Below are 14,935 nucleotides of genomic sequence, written 5' to 3'. Positions count from 1 at the left end.
TTTTATGAACCCTTAATCTTTCAAACATTGAAAATTCCCCAGGGACTTTTCTTCTGGTGCTCCTCAGTTTGTATACCTGGAACGTGTATTACATGTATTACTGCACAATCACAGAGAATCACAAAGAGTCACTTGTTGAAGCATTGCTTCAACCATACTTACAAACTCCACAGGATACCTATAATAGGTCTTTCTGGATGTTTTCACCAAACTGCTTCAACTGTTCGTCCTCAGATTCCTTCAACACCTGCTTCAACTGTTCGTCCTCAGATTCCCACAATAGATGTTGTGAGTTTTATTTAATCATGTCAAGTGGAGGGGGTGTTAAAAACGGGCTGCTTTTATTCACACAATACCTCTGCTGAGCAGCAGAGTGTGGACATACCTCAGAACATATCCCTGTTTTTCCAAGTGTACTATGGAATACTTCAATAAACACATACATGCTTGATTTGAAAACTCATAATTGCAGAAATTTGGCTTTGAATCTAGAAGTAATCAGCAAAAGAAATACTGCTTCTGGCTCCCGTAGTCATAACAGATGTCATAACAAATGTCGTAAATGTCGTAACAAATTCCAGGTTTGACTCTTAGAAACAGGAATTAGCTGCATTGTAAATATGACTTATTCAGTTTCATTAGTTAAAACATGTTGGTAAATATATACTAGTTGACTTGTGCATTTTGATCTGGTTGTAGGAACTAAGGGGAAGCACAGAAAGGAAAAGTGAGGAGGTCAACAGAGGATCTGGAGTTTCTCCCTGCAGTGTTGAAAGCCCAGAGTCTTTAAACTGCTACGGTCCCATGAGTCCAACATTTAAGGTAACTTAAGGAGCCAAAAGTGGTTTATATGATAAATTATATACATACAGCACACCACGTACATAAGTACTGTACCCTTTTCTTTTTCTGAACTTCGTGAAGAAGTTTCCAGTGTTCATTTTGTTTAACTTCAGTCAACAACTTTCTTTTCTAAGACAGTTTAACTTCAGTCAACAACTTTCTTTTTTTCCAAGACAAAACTGAATGAAAGCTGAATGGTACGTTATTTACGCTAAATGACAATGACAACATTTGTTGATAAATTATTCAATTAATAAAAGCTTTACCTTGTGAGTCCCGAAAGGCAATGACTATGAAAGGCAAATTTTTCATTTGTTTCAAATATTTCCTGATTTTTTCTGCAAAATGTTTTTTAAAAGATACGCTTTGATTTGTAATGTGTTTGTTTCCCTCTGAAAATTATCTCCTGGTGATTTTCCTTTTCTTACATATTTTCTCTGCTGTTCCATCAGAAACTCCTCGTACAGTTTTACCCAGTAAGTAAAATGTATCAGTTTTGTTTAAAGCATACAAAACCTTCTTTGTGTAACTTGTCATGTCAGGCCTGCAATAACTGAAATGACTCATTCTCTTCATATCTCTTTCAAGGATGAAATCAACAGTAAAGTCTCGACAGATGGTAAATGCAAGGTAGGTCAGACCTGAAGGTCACCGGCTGCAAATGACAGAAGTTATAGTTATTCATTGATTTTATTTTTTGAGAAAAGATGTACAGATTTCTGTGTTTCTGTATTTTTTTTTGTTTTCTTCAGCCTGCAGCGCATAACTTCACTGAATCATGGGAATCACATGCTGTGAAAACATTTTTACTATTGTCTATTTTCCACATGTGAAACTCAACACCTACAAAAATAGAAATATTGGATAAAACGAATTGCTTTCTGTCAGGTTCTTTGAACTGCAGTCTCTCTGAACAATATACAGTGTCTGGCTGTGGGCAATAAGAACAAAATGAAAAGCATGAAATGCTGATTCTTTCCACAGATCATTGAGAGAACTGAGTCTCTGAGGAGAAGGTCAGTGCACGTGTGCATGTGTGTGCGTGCTGTACGATTCATTTTAATGCCTGATTGTCTGAGCGGTGCATCAGCGCAGCAATTACACTCAATCATCGTGTGTTGTTCTTCTATTAGTTGAATGCTAAGATGAATCATTGTGTGTTACTTCACTGCAATTAACCCTCTATTTTTGGACATACAGTGAACGTCATTCTGAAATTTTGAATCAGATTAATCTTCACAAATTATTTAATGTGATTACTGTGTTAATTTTAAGATTCCTTATTTATTTGTTTATTTTACAGCACAAACACTAACATAAAGAAGACGCCATCACCTGTCACTGTGTCAAAGATCGATAAAAAGCTGGAGCAGTACACACATGCCATCGAGGTAACACACTATAAAAACAACTGTCCGCTTTGTTGGGAATTGTCTGTTCTAGTTCAGTTCTAAAAATACGGGTGCCGTTCCCTGTAGTGGACCACATGGTGGGAGGGTGGTTAGCGTCTTAGCACTCATTGGTATGAATGTGAGTGAATGATTTTTGTTGTTAAATCTGACTCTGTAATGTTATTGAACACTGTCTTCTCTCTCTCTAAATCACCTCCTCACCTTCTCTTTTCTCCTGTCTATTTAAAGCTCTGTTCAAAGGAAGCCAGGTTAGGAGGACAGGTTCTGACCGATATGATGAGTCCAACTGAACCTATCGCCTCCAAGAAAAACCTCTTTGAGGTCGGCGATGCCTGGAACCAGAACATGGGCCCAGTCACGGCATCAAAGGTTAAAATGATCATGAACACAAGTGTACTGGTGTAAAAGTATTTTCCTATGTAATTTGGTCCGGTCTACATTACTTTAATTTTTGCCTTTTGGTTATTTCTGCCACCTACTGTTTTCTCCTTCACACTGCTGTGAATTGTATTAATGCAATTCACACTGCAATTGTATTAATGATCAAAGGAGCTTTTGTCTTGCCAACACAAACAAATGGCTTTGTAGCTGGAAACCATTTCACACATGACAACTGTCATTAACAGGATTGTATGAGGGTACTGTCATGCCTACTGAAACCTACAACCTTTTCTATTTATATATATTTTTGTTGGTTTTCTCAGCAGGATGCAGATGGTATAAAAGTTGGTGTAAGTGATCTCATCAACCAGTGGATGAAGGGCGGTGAAGATGGCAACACGTGCATTTCACCTTCCAAACCAGCGGTACAAACTTTCAGAACTCCATATGTTATTAGTTGAATCTCTTTGCCATATAATAATTTAATTCCACCACATCATCTGCTTGTGGTTTCTAGTCAGTATAATTCACCCTTGACAGTCTTTGCGAGTCTGACCCCTAACGGCGTCCTTTAAGTATTACAGTTAGAATACTTGGCGCATGTTGAAAACCCTTATGACAGTTTACACACTGCTGTGTTTGTAGGAAATAAAACCTGGTGGTGTTTTGAACAAGAAAAATCTATGGGAGAGTTTTGGTGACATCATATCTCCAGGAACGAATGAAAAGGTACAGAACTGCTAGAACTGGTGAAGTTATTTCCACATTGACTGAGGTTCTGTCTATTATTTTAACTGAACAACTGAGAAAGAATCTGGTCTAATTAGCGTTGAAACTTCTGATACCTTTTCTTTTTTAACAGCAATAACAAGAAATAAAACAAAAGTCAGAATTAGCTGAGCTCACTGACATCAAGGCAGACCATCTAAAATGAACATTTCAGATTGATTATAAAAACACATTCAATATAATTTGGTCATTAATCCTTGTTTATCAATCATCTTCTATTGAACCTATTTTCAGGAGATCTCCCTTGGTAAAAAGTACAAGTTTGTGGTGACTGGTCATGGCAAGTACGAGAAGGTTGATGACAGCAGCAGTGAAGCCACAAACTGTGGATCAGGTAAAAACCCTCAAACTTTATACTGGAGTGTTGCGATTGGTGTGGACATTGGTACTGTATGAATGGAAGCAAAATAAAATTACACAGTAACTAAAATGCATTGATAAAAAATTCAGTCATTGAATTTCCTTAATTAATAGCAGACAGGACAGTTTTTTATTATGTATTATTATTATTATTATTAATATTATTATTATTATGTTTTGTTTACTTTGTCTCTTTTTTTTGCTGCTTTCTATGGGAAAAGCAGACTTAAAAAGAACTATAGTTAAAAAACACACAACAATATCTCATCCATTAGAAAAACAACAAAGGGTTAATAGCCAATTTCCAGGTTTTAGTTTTATCCCGGTGTAAATTTGGCTCCAAGAACAAAGTGACTTTGTCCTGAGAAGTATTTATTGAAGGTTACTTTAGAAACATTTACTGTATATTTCATTTTCCACTGTGTCATCCAGCTCAGTTTGAAGAATGCCCCCCTGCAGCGAGTGTGAAGGTTGCTGTGGATATATTCATTTATTTACTCTGAACACACACAGTAGTTATGTCGACTTAATCCCACACACACCGCCCCTGCTGCTCCCACCGATCAGTTCAGCATCACTCGTGGAATAATCTCTCACCAAAAATAGCTGGCAACTAATTCACAGAAGGGAATTTGAATTTTTTTCACAGGTTTATTGACAATATCAAAACAATAGAAAATCCCCAGGGGTCAGTGGATAATAACAGATGTCATGTTACATCTTTTAATACACCCCTTTCTCTATGGTGCAACATGCAGTAGCAAATATTCCTCCTCAAGTGAACGCTGTCAGCAACATGGAGAAATAGAATGAAACACATTCACCTTCAGTTTCACACAGTAAAGAAAACATAGTGTAGTTTTACAATCCATGAAATAAATGGGGCCCTAACATTGGGACACAGTGGCCCCTCAGTTAGAGAAACTCCACATCACGATGTCACCCTGTGGAAAACAATTATTATTATAATCCAGAGAAACTGTCAGAATACTGTCAGAAAACTGTCAGAATACGCCGCACACGTACACTGGCATTAGCAGCCATCCAAACACATGAAATATTATTTTCATTTCATTTATTACAACAAACCAACCTTTGTTTCTTACCAACTTCCCTATAGTCTGTCATCATAGTTCAACACCTTATAACATCATCTGTCACCTCGTATATCCCATTCTCTCGTTCTGAAACGTAATAAACGCATTACAAAATCCAGAGAAACTGTCTAAATACCCTCAGACGCATTACAAAATCCAGAGAAACTGTCAGAATACTGTCAGAAAACTGTCAGAATACGCCGCACACGTACACTGGCATTAGCAGCCATCCAAACACATGAAATATTATTTTCATTTCATTTATTACAACAAACCAACCTTTGTTTCTTACCAACTTCCCTATAGTCTGTCATCATAGTTCAACACCTTATAACATCATCTGTCACCTCGTATATCCCATTCTCTCGTTCTGAAACGTAATAATTCAACCTCATACAACCCTCATACCTACTGTATATCCTGTAGGAGGCCTGAAAAAAAAGACCTCACTGAACTCAGGGGAATCAAACCATGAACACCAGCACTGTCCAACCATAGACCCTATATAAACTATCAACATAAAATAGCAGTGTTTTACAAATAAATCACTTTCTTTTTTCATAGCTAACTCTAGTTAGTTAAATGTATAGTAATAAATATGTTCCTGTAAATGGGATTATTTCAAACCAAAGTCATGTCTTACTTCAAAAAAATATATATACATCAGTCAGACATTGCCTGTTTTACTTTAGATTTGTATTTATACTGAGTTACAGACCACCAGCCTGTATTTTCATAAGTTCTTGCTCAGATCACATCTTAATAGAAGAGCCAAAACCATTCCGTCCATTCATGACCTGCTTTAACCCTTTTTCTCTTCCGACCAAATTTTTTATACCTTCCTCTACTGCTTGTCTTCCCTGTTTTTTCAGGAATGTAAAAGCCCCTTTTATTACACAGATTGAACCACTTACACTAAACACCTCACTGATTTAACAAAATCAATAACATAAAAACAGTTAAAGCGTGACAAATTCAACATTAATTTTGATCCTGCAATGTATCTACAAGTCATGCATCCACATCTATATATAACTCAAGCACCATGAAATGAAAAAATATAATTTTTAACAACCAGCATCACAGTACTATTAACTTTTGTTTAAAACTTTTACATAATTACCAATAAAGTGCAAGCACGTTGTCCTCCTAATATATATTCGACCATCATAAAGTTCTTTTTATTAGCTTCTGTATGTCATATTAGCAAACCAACTAAAAATTGAAATACGTTTTATGATATGGCTACTTTCATTAATTTCTTAAATATGAAGTCATTAATGTTTAATTTAAAGCTTATGGAAATATTCTTGTTAAAGAAATGTGCACTATTCCAAATGATTTCAATATTTTATCTTATTATTCATCTTAATAATGTCTGATCTAAAGCTATGTGATTTCAAATTGTTTTAATCTGGTAATTACTAAAAAATGCAAACTGTGCTTCACTTCATTTCAACTTTTGTTTTTGGAACCAAACCCTCTAGCAGTTCTATTAAAGTCCTTCTGTTCCTCCTCTTGAGTTCTGCGTTTTAACAGCCCCTTCCCAAATACTGCTGCAATCTTAGCCAGTGGCTTCTCTGCTGCCTCTTTGAGCTTCCTGGCATCAAAACGAGGACTGTAGAGTAAGATCGGTAGGCGATTGACAAAAGAAGGAACTTCTTTCTGACTGTCTTTGGAAACCTTTTTCTCGTTTGACTCTTTCTTGTTCATGTTGATTTGATTCATGATCCGATCCTTTGTGGAGAACATCTGGAAGAGGAGGGCATCCCACATCTTCAGTGCCCTGGGGCCTTCGTTCTTTTTAACTATGTCTTGACCATCATCTTGTTCCTCCATTGTTGCATCACTACCTGCACCTCCTGGATCTACGATGTCCTTGCTGCAACTGTCATCCACCTTGGCGTTGGCCTCTGGAAACTGGGGCTCATCTGGTTCAACAACCATGTGTTTTTTCAGCCTTGTCCACCCACTCAGTTTAGCCTTAAGGCCTTTGGACTTTGTGGCACCTTTTGGTTCAGTCATAGAACTAGTGTTCTCTGCAGGAGCACCTGTCTTGTCAGCAGTTGAAGATGCAGTTGATGTCTTGGACTTCGTGGAGGGTTCGGCTGCCGGAGCTTTCGTCTGTCCAGCTGTAGCTTTGGTCTTGACATTGTCCTTGTCCTTGAGTCCAGCTTTTTGCTGAGATGACTGTGATGTTCCTCTGTTTGGGGATGGTGCTTTGACTGAGACTGAGGCCTGAGGCAGAGAGGCAGGAGTGGCAGAGTCAATCACAGCAGCCTTAACTACGGATGGTTTCATGTCAGTATCTGGTGCAGACTTTGCAGGGGAAATGTTCTGTGTTGGTGGCTCTAATGCAGCCTGATCATTTCTGGTGTGCAAGCTAATCCTGTCCCAAACTGGGGTGGACTTTGAAGAATAATTTTCTACAACTGAGGGCTGTGTTTCCACAGTGGCTGAAGGAGGTCTGGTTCCGACCTGTTTACCCGGAGGTTTTGTAATAGTTGTAGCTTTACTGGCTGAAGCTGAATGTGCCGACTGTGCTGAAGCATTATTTTCAGGTTTGAAGGGTGAACGATTATCTCTACTAGATATTTGTGGCACATTTGATTGTATCTTATTTGTCTGAGAATTGTCTTTCACCCTCGGAACTATGTTGTCTACAAGTCGGTCTTGATTGATTTGTGGGATCTGTTCTGTGTGTGGTAAAAGTGTTGGTGCATTATTTTGAACCGATGGGTTCTTCTGGTCTATCTTGGTGCCCGGTAAAGAGTTTGACTCTATGGTACTGTTTAAAACCACTGGAGTTTGAGATCCCTTCAATATGTTTGGACTGTTGGTTTGTACACGGGTTCTACGAGCTCGGGGTGCAGGGAGAGGGGAAGATCTCAATGCAGGCCAGGATTGAGTGTCTGTTTGAGGGATAAGTGCTGTTTTTAAATCCTTGTTTGCTTCAATAAAGTTGTTATTGTTTTGTGCAGTTGCAGGTAAACTAGTGTTCACTGCGTTTGAAACACTTTCTATATTTATATTTGTGTCTTTGACTGATTTTTCCTTAACTATATGTTTGGTGTTCACCATAGAGTTTTTAGGAAACGTTGTAACTGGTATTGTAATTGTTTGTGGTTCTACAGCAGCAGGTGATTCACAGGTAGCAGGAAATGGGACAGGAGATTTAGACTTGTTGCTGACAGTTTGATTTTGCTTAGCTGTTGGAGTGGGACATGCATGAGATCTGTCTTCAACCAGCTCAGTAAAAGATGTTCCTTTCAATGTAGTTGTAGGTAGGTTTTGAGGTGCAGGTGACGCAGACGATCTTTTTTCAGCGAGAATATCAACATCTGCACCTGCCGTTTGCTCAACGGTGCCAGGTGAGTGTTTTAAAAGAGATCGACTCTTAGGTCTCTCTGACACTAACTGAGGACTTTTTGGTGGAATATGTGGTGTTTTAGGGCTATACAGTACATTTGGTTTGCTCAGCATCCCAGTTATGGGCAGTGTTTTGCAGGTAGTTGATTGGTCTGCTATATTTGGTGACATAGTTTGTGGAGGTATTTGTGCTACAGACGCAGGAATATGATAAGCACAACTGTCTAAACTAAGTTGGGTTCTAGGAACATCTTCAACAGCAGGTCTGTTGTGATGGATAACCGCCGTATTTCCTGGTTGTCCATGTAAGACAATGTCCCTGGAACGTCTCTGAACTATTGGTGATTTGTTAAGCGGTTTGGTGTCGCTGCTGGATGATGTCAGTGCTACATTTCCTGTGGACAGAGCAGAAGACGTGTCTGCTGGTGTGCTCTCTACTGTGATGGATATGGTGGGAATGTGTTTCTCCTGTGTTTTTTCACTAGGTGCCATTTCACTGTTGAGGTATGGATTCTGGTCTGTGTGTACTGGTGTACTTCGAACTCTGTTAGAATTTGTAGTATTGGAGTTTGGTAGAGACGCGGCCTCATATTTTGTTCTTCTAGACGAATTTGCTTCTTTAGCTAAGACATAGAGAGAAGAGACAGTGTCTGGTGTAACACCAAGTGTTGTGCTGTTAATTGAAAAGACGGCTTTATCTTTTACATTAAATCCAGTGATGTTCTGTTTGTCCACTATGACATTATTACTGATATTGTTTATATTCATGGGCTCCAGTTTTGGCACACTGAAGGTGTCTACCTGTAATGGAGATTTCATGTCTGACATGTTTGGCATTTTCTTAGCAGTAAAGGAAAGGCCGGGGTGTTTGACATCTGTGCTTGGTTTGCCTGGTATTGAGGTAATACCTACAGCAGATTGGTTTGGCACAGGTCGGGCAGAAGAACCTGCTCCATGAAAATCGTTTGTGTTCTCTAGTGTTCGACTATGAAATTGTGATTGAGGTTTTGCACTGAGTTGCTGCGTGAGTTTAGTGGATGTTTCACTAAAGGTAACGGCACAGATACTGGACTGTGCAGTACATACAGATGCTGTTACAGGCCCGTGGGACAACAGGGGTTCTGTGTTTGCAGCGTCGGGTTCTTTGACGACCTGGAGTACGGCACTTTTTTTGTTAAGGAAATTATTTGGGCTGTTGTCTTTGGCTTGCTGGATGCTTTTAACGTAGTCTTTAATTATATTAGTGGCTTGTTGTTTTTCTACAGTAAAGGACTGACCTTCTGGGCTACCATTGTCTGGCTTAGAAGCCAGTTGAACATTTAATCTGTTGGTTATTGATGGACTGATTCCATTACCAGTTTGGGCTAGTGTATTCTCTTTTAGTTCTGACTCTATCACTTTTGATATTTTGTTTTCTTCATTTTTTAAATTTTCAAAATTTTCTCCAACGCATCTACTTTTAACATTATGCTGTGTATCAGTATTTAAATGTACTTTTCCTGAAAGGGAGGACGGACCCACCAGACCATTGTTATCAGACAGGAATGGAGTTGTGTATTGTGCTTTCTCAATCGAAAATTGTACTGCTCTTTGTGGGTGTACCTCACCTGGTTTAGGCATTGGTATTGGAGCCCCAGAGTGTGAGGCTTTTGGTGTAGATACATCAATTGTGGATTGGTGCATTGTTTTCTGAGCCATGGCAAGTGAAATCTCTGGTTTTATTGTGTCCCCACTAGACGTTTTAAGTAATTGTGCTCCAGTTTTTTGAGCTGCAGAGTGACTTTCATCATGTACATCTTTACTACACGTCACAGTCAGTCCTGCTGGAGTCTGTGGATCCTTTGGAGATGATGGAGACTGAACACTGTCAGCAGCAGACGCCTCCTGAAAAGAGTTAGGATCTTGACGGTCGGGTTTCTGTAGGTCACATTTTGGGATGTTTGTTTGGACCCTGCACGGAACAGGGCTGTGATGCGATGTCCTAATTCCGCCGAAGGCCAGATACTCAGTGGGAGTTAGTCCATAATATGTTGATCGTGACATGGCCTTTGATGCTGCTAGAGACATCTGACCCTCCAATAATGATGTCAAAGACTTGCGCGCTTCAAACACAGGAGGGCGGTTATTGAAATGATTGAGGCTTGGACTTAGTGCAGGTGGCACTAAAATCAGGGGTGTGGGTTCAAGACTGTTAGATACAGACAGAAATGAGGGGAGCTTTGGTAGAAATGAAGCTTCACTTTTTTCAACCTGATCTTGATTTTGGTTTGGTTCATGGTTAACATGTTCTGTCAATGTTGGTTTATCCGCAGCGGTTACTGGTGCAAGGATACTTGGAGTGAAACTGTGTTGTTGGTACAGCTCTGCATTCGTGATGCTCAAATTTAGTGTGCTCCTTCCAACATGTGGAGTCTCTTTGTCTCTCTTGCTCCTATGATTGATGGGAGTGTTTTGACAAATATCCATTCTCTTCAGTTCTTCTGTGGTTGCGGGTTTGATTACACTGCTAGTATGAATGGCCAGTTTAAGCTGTGTTGTTTCTATGGAAACACGTGGAACCTGGAAGTCTTGGGAGCAGTTAAAAGCAGGACTTGGACTGAATAAGAGTGGGTTTGGTTTGGATATTTCAAAAGTAGGTGTTGATACCTGAGTTGGTCTCCAAGAAGGGGTCTTAGGTCGTCCACCTGGGGTCCTTGATACATGAATAATCTCATCACTTCTCACCCCTGGCAACATCCTTTCTCTGGATAAGTAGGGTACTGATGTTCCTGGAAAAGAATGGTTGAGTTCTGTTAAGTCCTGGATAGAGGGGGGTTTAGAGATTTCATAAAATGTTGCCTTTGAAGTGTAAATCCTGGTTTGTGGTGTGTCTGATCTTGACTCCTTCACAGCTTGAACAAGTGATATTTTCGATGCAGTTATCTCAGAGGGCATCTGGCTTGGAACAAAGTTGCCATTAATGGAAGATCTGGCAGTGGATATTGCAATTTGACTCATAGAGCTGTCATTTAAAATGGTGCTTGGCTCTCTCTGGTTAGGAACAAAAGGTTGCGCCTGAGTGTTTGAAACTGATAGCAGCACTGGAACAGGAGGAAGGTCTGCAACAGGAGAAGGTGTCAGGCCTGTGCCACAGTTGGGGGTGGCTGGACACAGGGTAAGAGTGTGGGTCGATATTTTAGGGCTAGACTCTAATTCAGTGACTGGTGCAACTGTTGTGGCAGGGCCAGAAGAGTTTGGCGATTTATCTGAATTCACAGCAGGAGGAGGTGCTGTTGCTTGCACTTGCTCAGGTAGAGGGGGCGGAGATATAACTCTAGGTGGCATAAATGGAGATGCATCGTCAAATAAAAAAGAGGAGCATTCATATAGAGGAGCAACCTGCTCATTATAACTCCTTGTCTGGTTGGTTTGAGACTTGAGGGAGGAGCTGTCAGCCGGTCCAAGAGAACTGCTCTGAGCAGGAGGAAACGCTGATCCAGAGGGACTGTAAACTGAGTCCGAGGGAAAATTAGACAACGTGACAGTGTCCGCCATATATACTGTGTCTGGTGACCTCGGCGGGCTGGACTGGTCACTGTGCTCTAAGTCTGTGCTCGCTTCATTGACTGGTGATAAGCAGGAGCGAAAAGGAACAGGAGTCTGAGAGAGACTGCCTTTTTTCTTGGATCTCTTCTTCTTGATTTTTTGAAGACGTGCATTGTCTTTGCCTGGCTTTGGTAGTAAGGGTGGAGGATACTGCTGTGAGAGGTCGGTCTCCAGCCCATTTGTGTAGCTCACCTCCATCAGCATTTCAGACTCCTGCAAGAAAGACAGATCATCTTAGTCAACAAGTTTCATCCTGTAAACATTCTTACACTTTCACTGACAAACCCAAAACGACTGATTAAACCAGACATTTTAGAATTTATATGGATGTCCCCTTAACTACTGCAGTCAGTACATATTTTCCGAGATTGTATTTAATTTAAACCACAACTTTGCAGGATTTTTCAATAAAACATGCAGTACACTTTCACTTTACACATTACAGTAGGATCGTCCAATAGGAGTTTGCAGTTGGTTAATATCACCGACATAATTTTTGTCCTAATGTTGGTTAATATCACCGACATAATTTTTCTTATTCTTTCTGCCATTGTTCTTACAAAACAACCCTAAGGTTCTAATAGAATAAGATATGGATCAGTTTGTTTTAGGATTTTTTTTTTTTAATTATACAGAAATGTTTTCTTGTTCTACGTCACTTCTGAAACTAAAAGGCAACCTTGGTGTTTTTTGTCCAGTTCTTAAATATTATATAAATATTAAGGTTGTTTCTGCTCATTTTCAACATAAGTCATTTTGACTACAGTATTTTTTTTCTCTTCAACAACTACAGATTTCTTTGAGGATTTGTAAACCACATGTGGACTTTCTGGATACACAAAGAAAATAAACCCTGGACCCTCACGAACATTTTTCAGCATACCTTCACCTTCATCACTTCCCTGAAATAATGACTAAATCAAAATGTGTCACCTCCGAGGAATGTCTCTTGTCTGTTAATTCTGAAGTTATACTTTTAACCAATTCTTGTTTCCAACCTGTGTACATTTCATAATTCATCTACTTTAAAGTAGTACAATTTCTTTAATTTCAATAAAAATAAAAGTAGTATAACTGTCTTCTGCTGTATGGCTTTCCAATACATAATACTCGGAGACTTCAGTGTGTGTATTCATTATTTGGTTCAGTTCCCTGTGGTTTACTCAGCTGTGTATCAACAGTAGTGATTTAATCAGCTGTCTACAGCTGGCTTTACAGAATTTCAGGATGAGCCCTCACATCAACAGACTCATCAGCAGTTTTTTTTCCCACCATTAAACAGTCAATTGTGTCCTGAAGATGGTGCGTAACTACAAGTAGTTTCACACTTGAAAATAGAAAGCCATTAAAAGCTATTGCTAACACTAAGATTATATTACAATGGTGACAAACTCTTGAAAATTTTCTTTCAATAAGATGAGAAAGCCTTTTTGAGAATACTTGGTTTTTAGAAGTGTAAAAACCAAATACAGGGTATAAAGTCGTTATATACAGAGAAATATAGCGATTTAAATATTTTACGTTTGTGTCTAATAAATGCAGGTATTTTTTGAAGTACATCACCATTTGAATTAAGCTACCTATCTGTCTTCTGTATTGCAGAGTATTCTGGAGATGACACTACATAGAAATGGGCCACTGTCTAAATTTAGATTGAAGGAAATAAGAGCAAACACGCTGACACCCAGCACCTGCTGCCTGCTGTCCTGCACTCACACAAACAGCCCCAGTCTCGTGGAAATCAATCTGAAGCACAAATCCTTTCAGAGCTGTTGAGCCCTGTGTTTCAGTACAATGACTCATTTGAATATGGACATTTATGACCATTTAATGTCCATTTATGAGTCTCTGATCTGGAAACCACTGTGATAATCCTGTCAGATTGTTTGTTTCATGCCACTATGACCATCTCTGTTACAAAAGGAATCAGGTTTCCCCACATTGTTTACAACCAAACCTCTGTTCTTTTTTACAGTTTAAGGACAAAGTAAATTTAAATCCCTGTTGTCAAATTGGTCGTTGCACTGACAAAGAGGCCATTTGACATGTGAGACATCCCCCTTTTAAGGCTGTGGGGTCGGATGTCTGGGAGGTTGGCAGGAGCAGCTCAAAATTGGAAAGTATAAGATTAGCTTTGTGATTAAAGTGTGCCGTGACATCAATCCACCCAGCTTTAGGTTCTCAATTAAACAACACCAAGGACAAGCTCTTCTACAGCAGGCCGATGCATGTTAGTGTGGAGCAGTTTCACTCACCCAAAGTGGGAAGAGAAGCTTGTGTTTTGCAGGTCCAACTCAAATCTGCTCAGTGTGACAGAAAAACAAACGCGTATTTATTGTATTTATTTTTCATTTGTTTGGACTTAATAACAGAAAGTTTTATAGGCATGTTCAGTGTGCTGGTGTGGGGGCTTTGACACCGCTGACTCATGCTGACATGAAAATGTGCAGAAACATGTTTCACACTGCAGCTCCTTAACTGTGCTTCTCCATGATCGCCGTCTGATATTTCATCATGCATTTTAGGTTATAAGTTGTGCACGTGCTACCAAACGACCCTAGGAATCATTTGAAGGTAAGCACCTGAGTGATATGTGGAAGACACTGCAGCACAGACACTGAGTATGACTAGTTTACCTTCAGGCTGTCGGGGGAAAAAATGCTCCGTGCTTGTTAATCCCGGCTCAGAGTGCTACAGGGCCGTCTCATCCTGAAGTGAACTAGAGACTTAGGGAGTGAGCCACAGTGCCCGTAGCCACTCCAAAAATAAAACTGTTTCCCTCAGTGTGTGTTGCAGGGGGAGATGGGGGTTTCCAGGCCACCTGAGACAGCTGAGCTGCAGCCCCTACAGGCGGCCTGCAGCCACTTTACCTGAGGAAAGGTGGACAGAGGTGTGGAGTAGCAAAGGCAGGATATTGAGACCTTAACAACAACTGTTTTGTTTGCTGGTTGATTGTTAACACAACACAGCATTTCACATAGGTGACTAGCTTGTTGTAGCTGTTCAACTTATTGAGATCTTTAAAAACAAATATATATTTATATATGAAATATTTTAGACCAGATGCAATATCTCTCTGCACACAAAATGATCATTTCT

General features: G+C 39.6%; 2 protein-coding genes across 2 annotated transcripts in view; one reads left to right on the top strand and one right to left on the bottom strand.

The window, feature by feature from the left end:
• LOC103398451 (lymphocyte-specific protein 1-like) overlaps window positions 1-13,106 on the top strand; it is a 23,934-nt gene extending 10,828 nt beyond the window's left edge. Inside the window, exons 6-15 of the mRNA XM_025053598.1 lie at window positions 700-822; window positions 1,296-1,319; window positions 1,432-1,473; window positions 1,828-1,859; window positions 2,147-2,234; window positions 2,484-2,624; window positions 2,960-3,061; window positions 3,282-3,365; window positions 3,660-3,759; window positions 12,630-13,106. Coding sequence (XP_024909366.1) covers window positions 700-822; window positions 1,296-1,319; window positions 1,432-1,473; window positions 1,828-1,859; window positions 2,147-2,234; window positions 2,484-2,624; window positions 2,960-3,061; window positions 3,282-3,365; window positions 3,660-3,759; window positions 12,630-12,649 — 756 coding nt within the window. The 3' untranslated portion in view covers window positions 12,650-13,106. The remainder of the gene's footprint in view (window positions 1-699; window positions 823-1,295; window positions 1,320-1,431; window positions 1,474-1,827; window positions 1,860-2,146; window positions 2,235-2,483; window positions 2,625-2,959; window positions 3,062-3,281; window positions 3,366-3,659; window positions 3,760-12,629) is intronic.
• LOC103398453 (mucin-5AC-like) lies at window positions 5,962-12,315 on the bottom strand. The gene has a single exon (XM_025053597.1). The coding sequence runs from the start codon at window positions 12,038-12,040 to the stop codon at window positions 6,338-6,340; it is 5,703 nt and encodes a 1,900-aa protein (XP_024909365.1). The 5' UTR covers window positions 12,041-12,315; the 3' UTR covers window positions 5,962-6,337.
• Window positions 13,107-14,935: the final 1,829 nt, after the last annotated feature.

The sequence above is a fragment of the Cynoglossus semilaevis genome, unplaced genomic scaffold (assembly GCF_000523025.1).
Source record: "Cynoglossus semilaevis isolate Cse_v1.0 unplaced genomic scaffold, Cse_v1.0 scaffold1699, whole genome shotgun sequence".
Lineage (NCBI taxonomy): Eukaryota > Metazoa > Chordata > Actinopteri > Pleuronectiformes > Cynoglossidae > Cynoglossus > Cynoglossus semilaevis.
The sequence above is the reverse complement of the archived record's forward strand: the minus strand, read 5'-3'. Positions and strand labels throughout refer to the sequence as shown.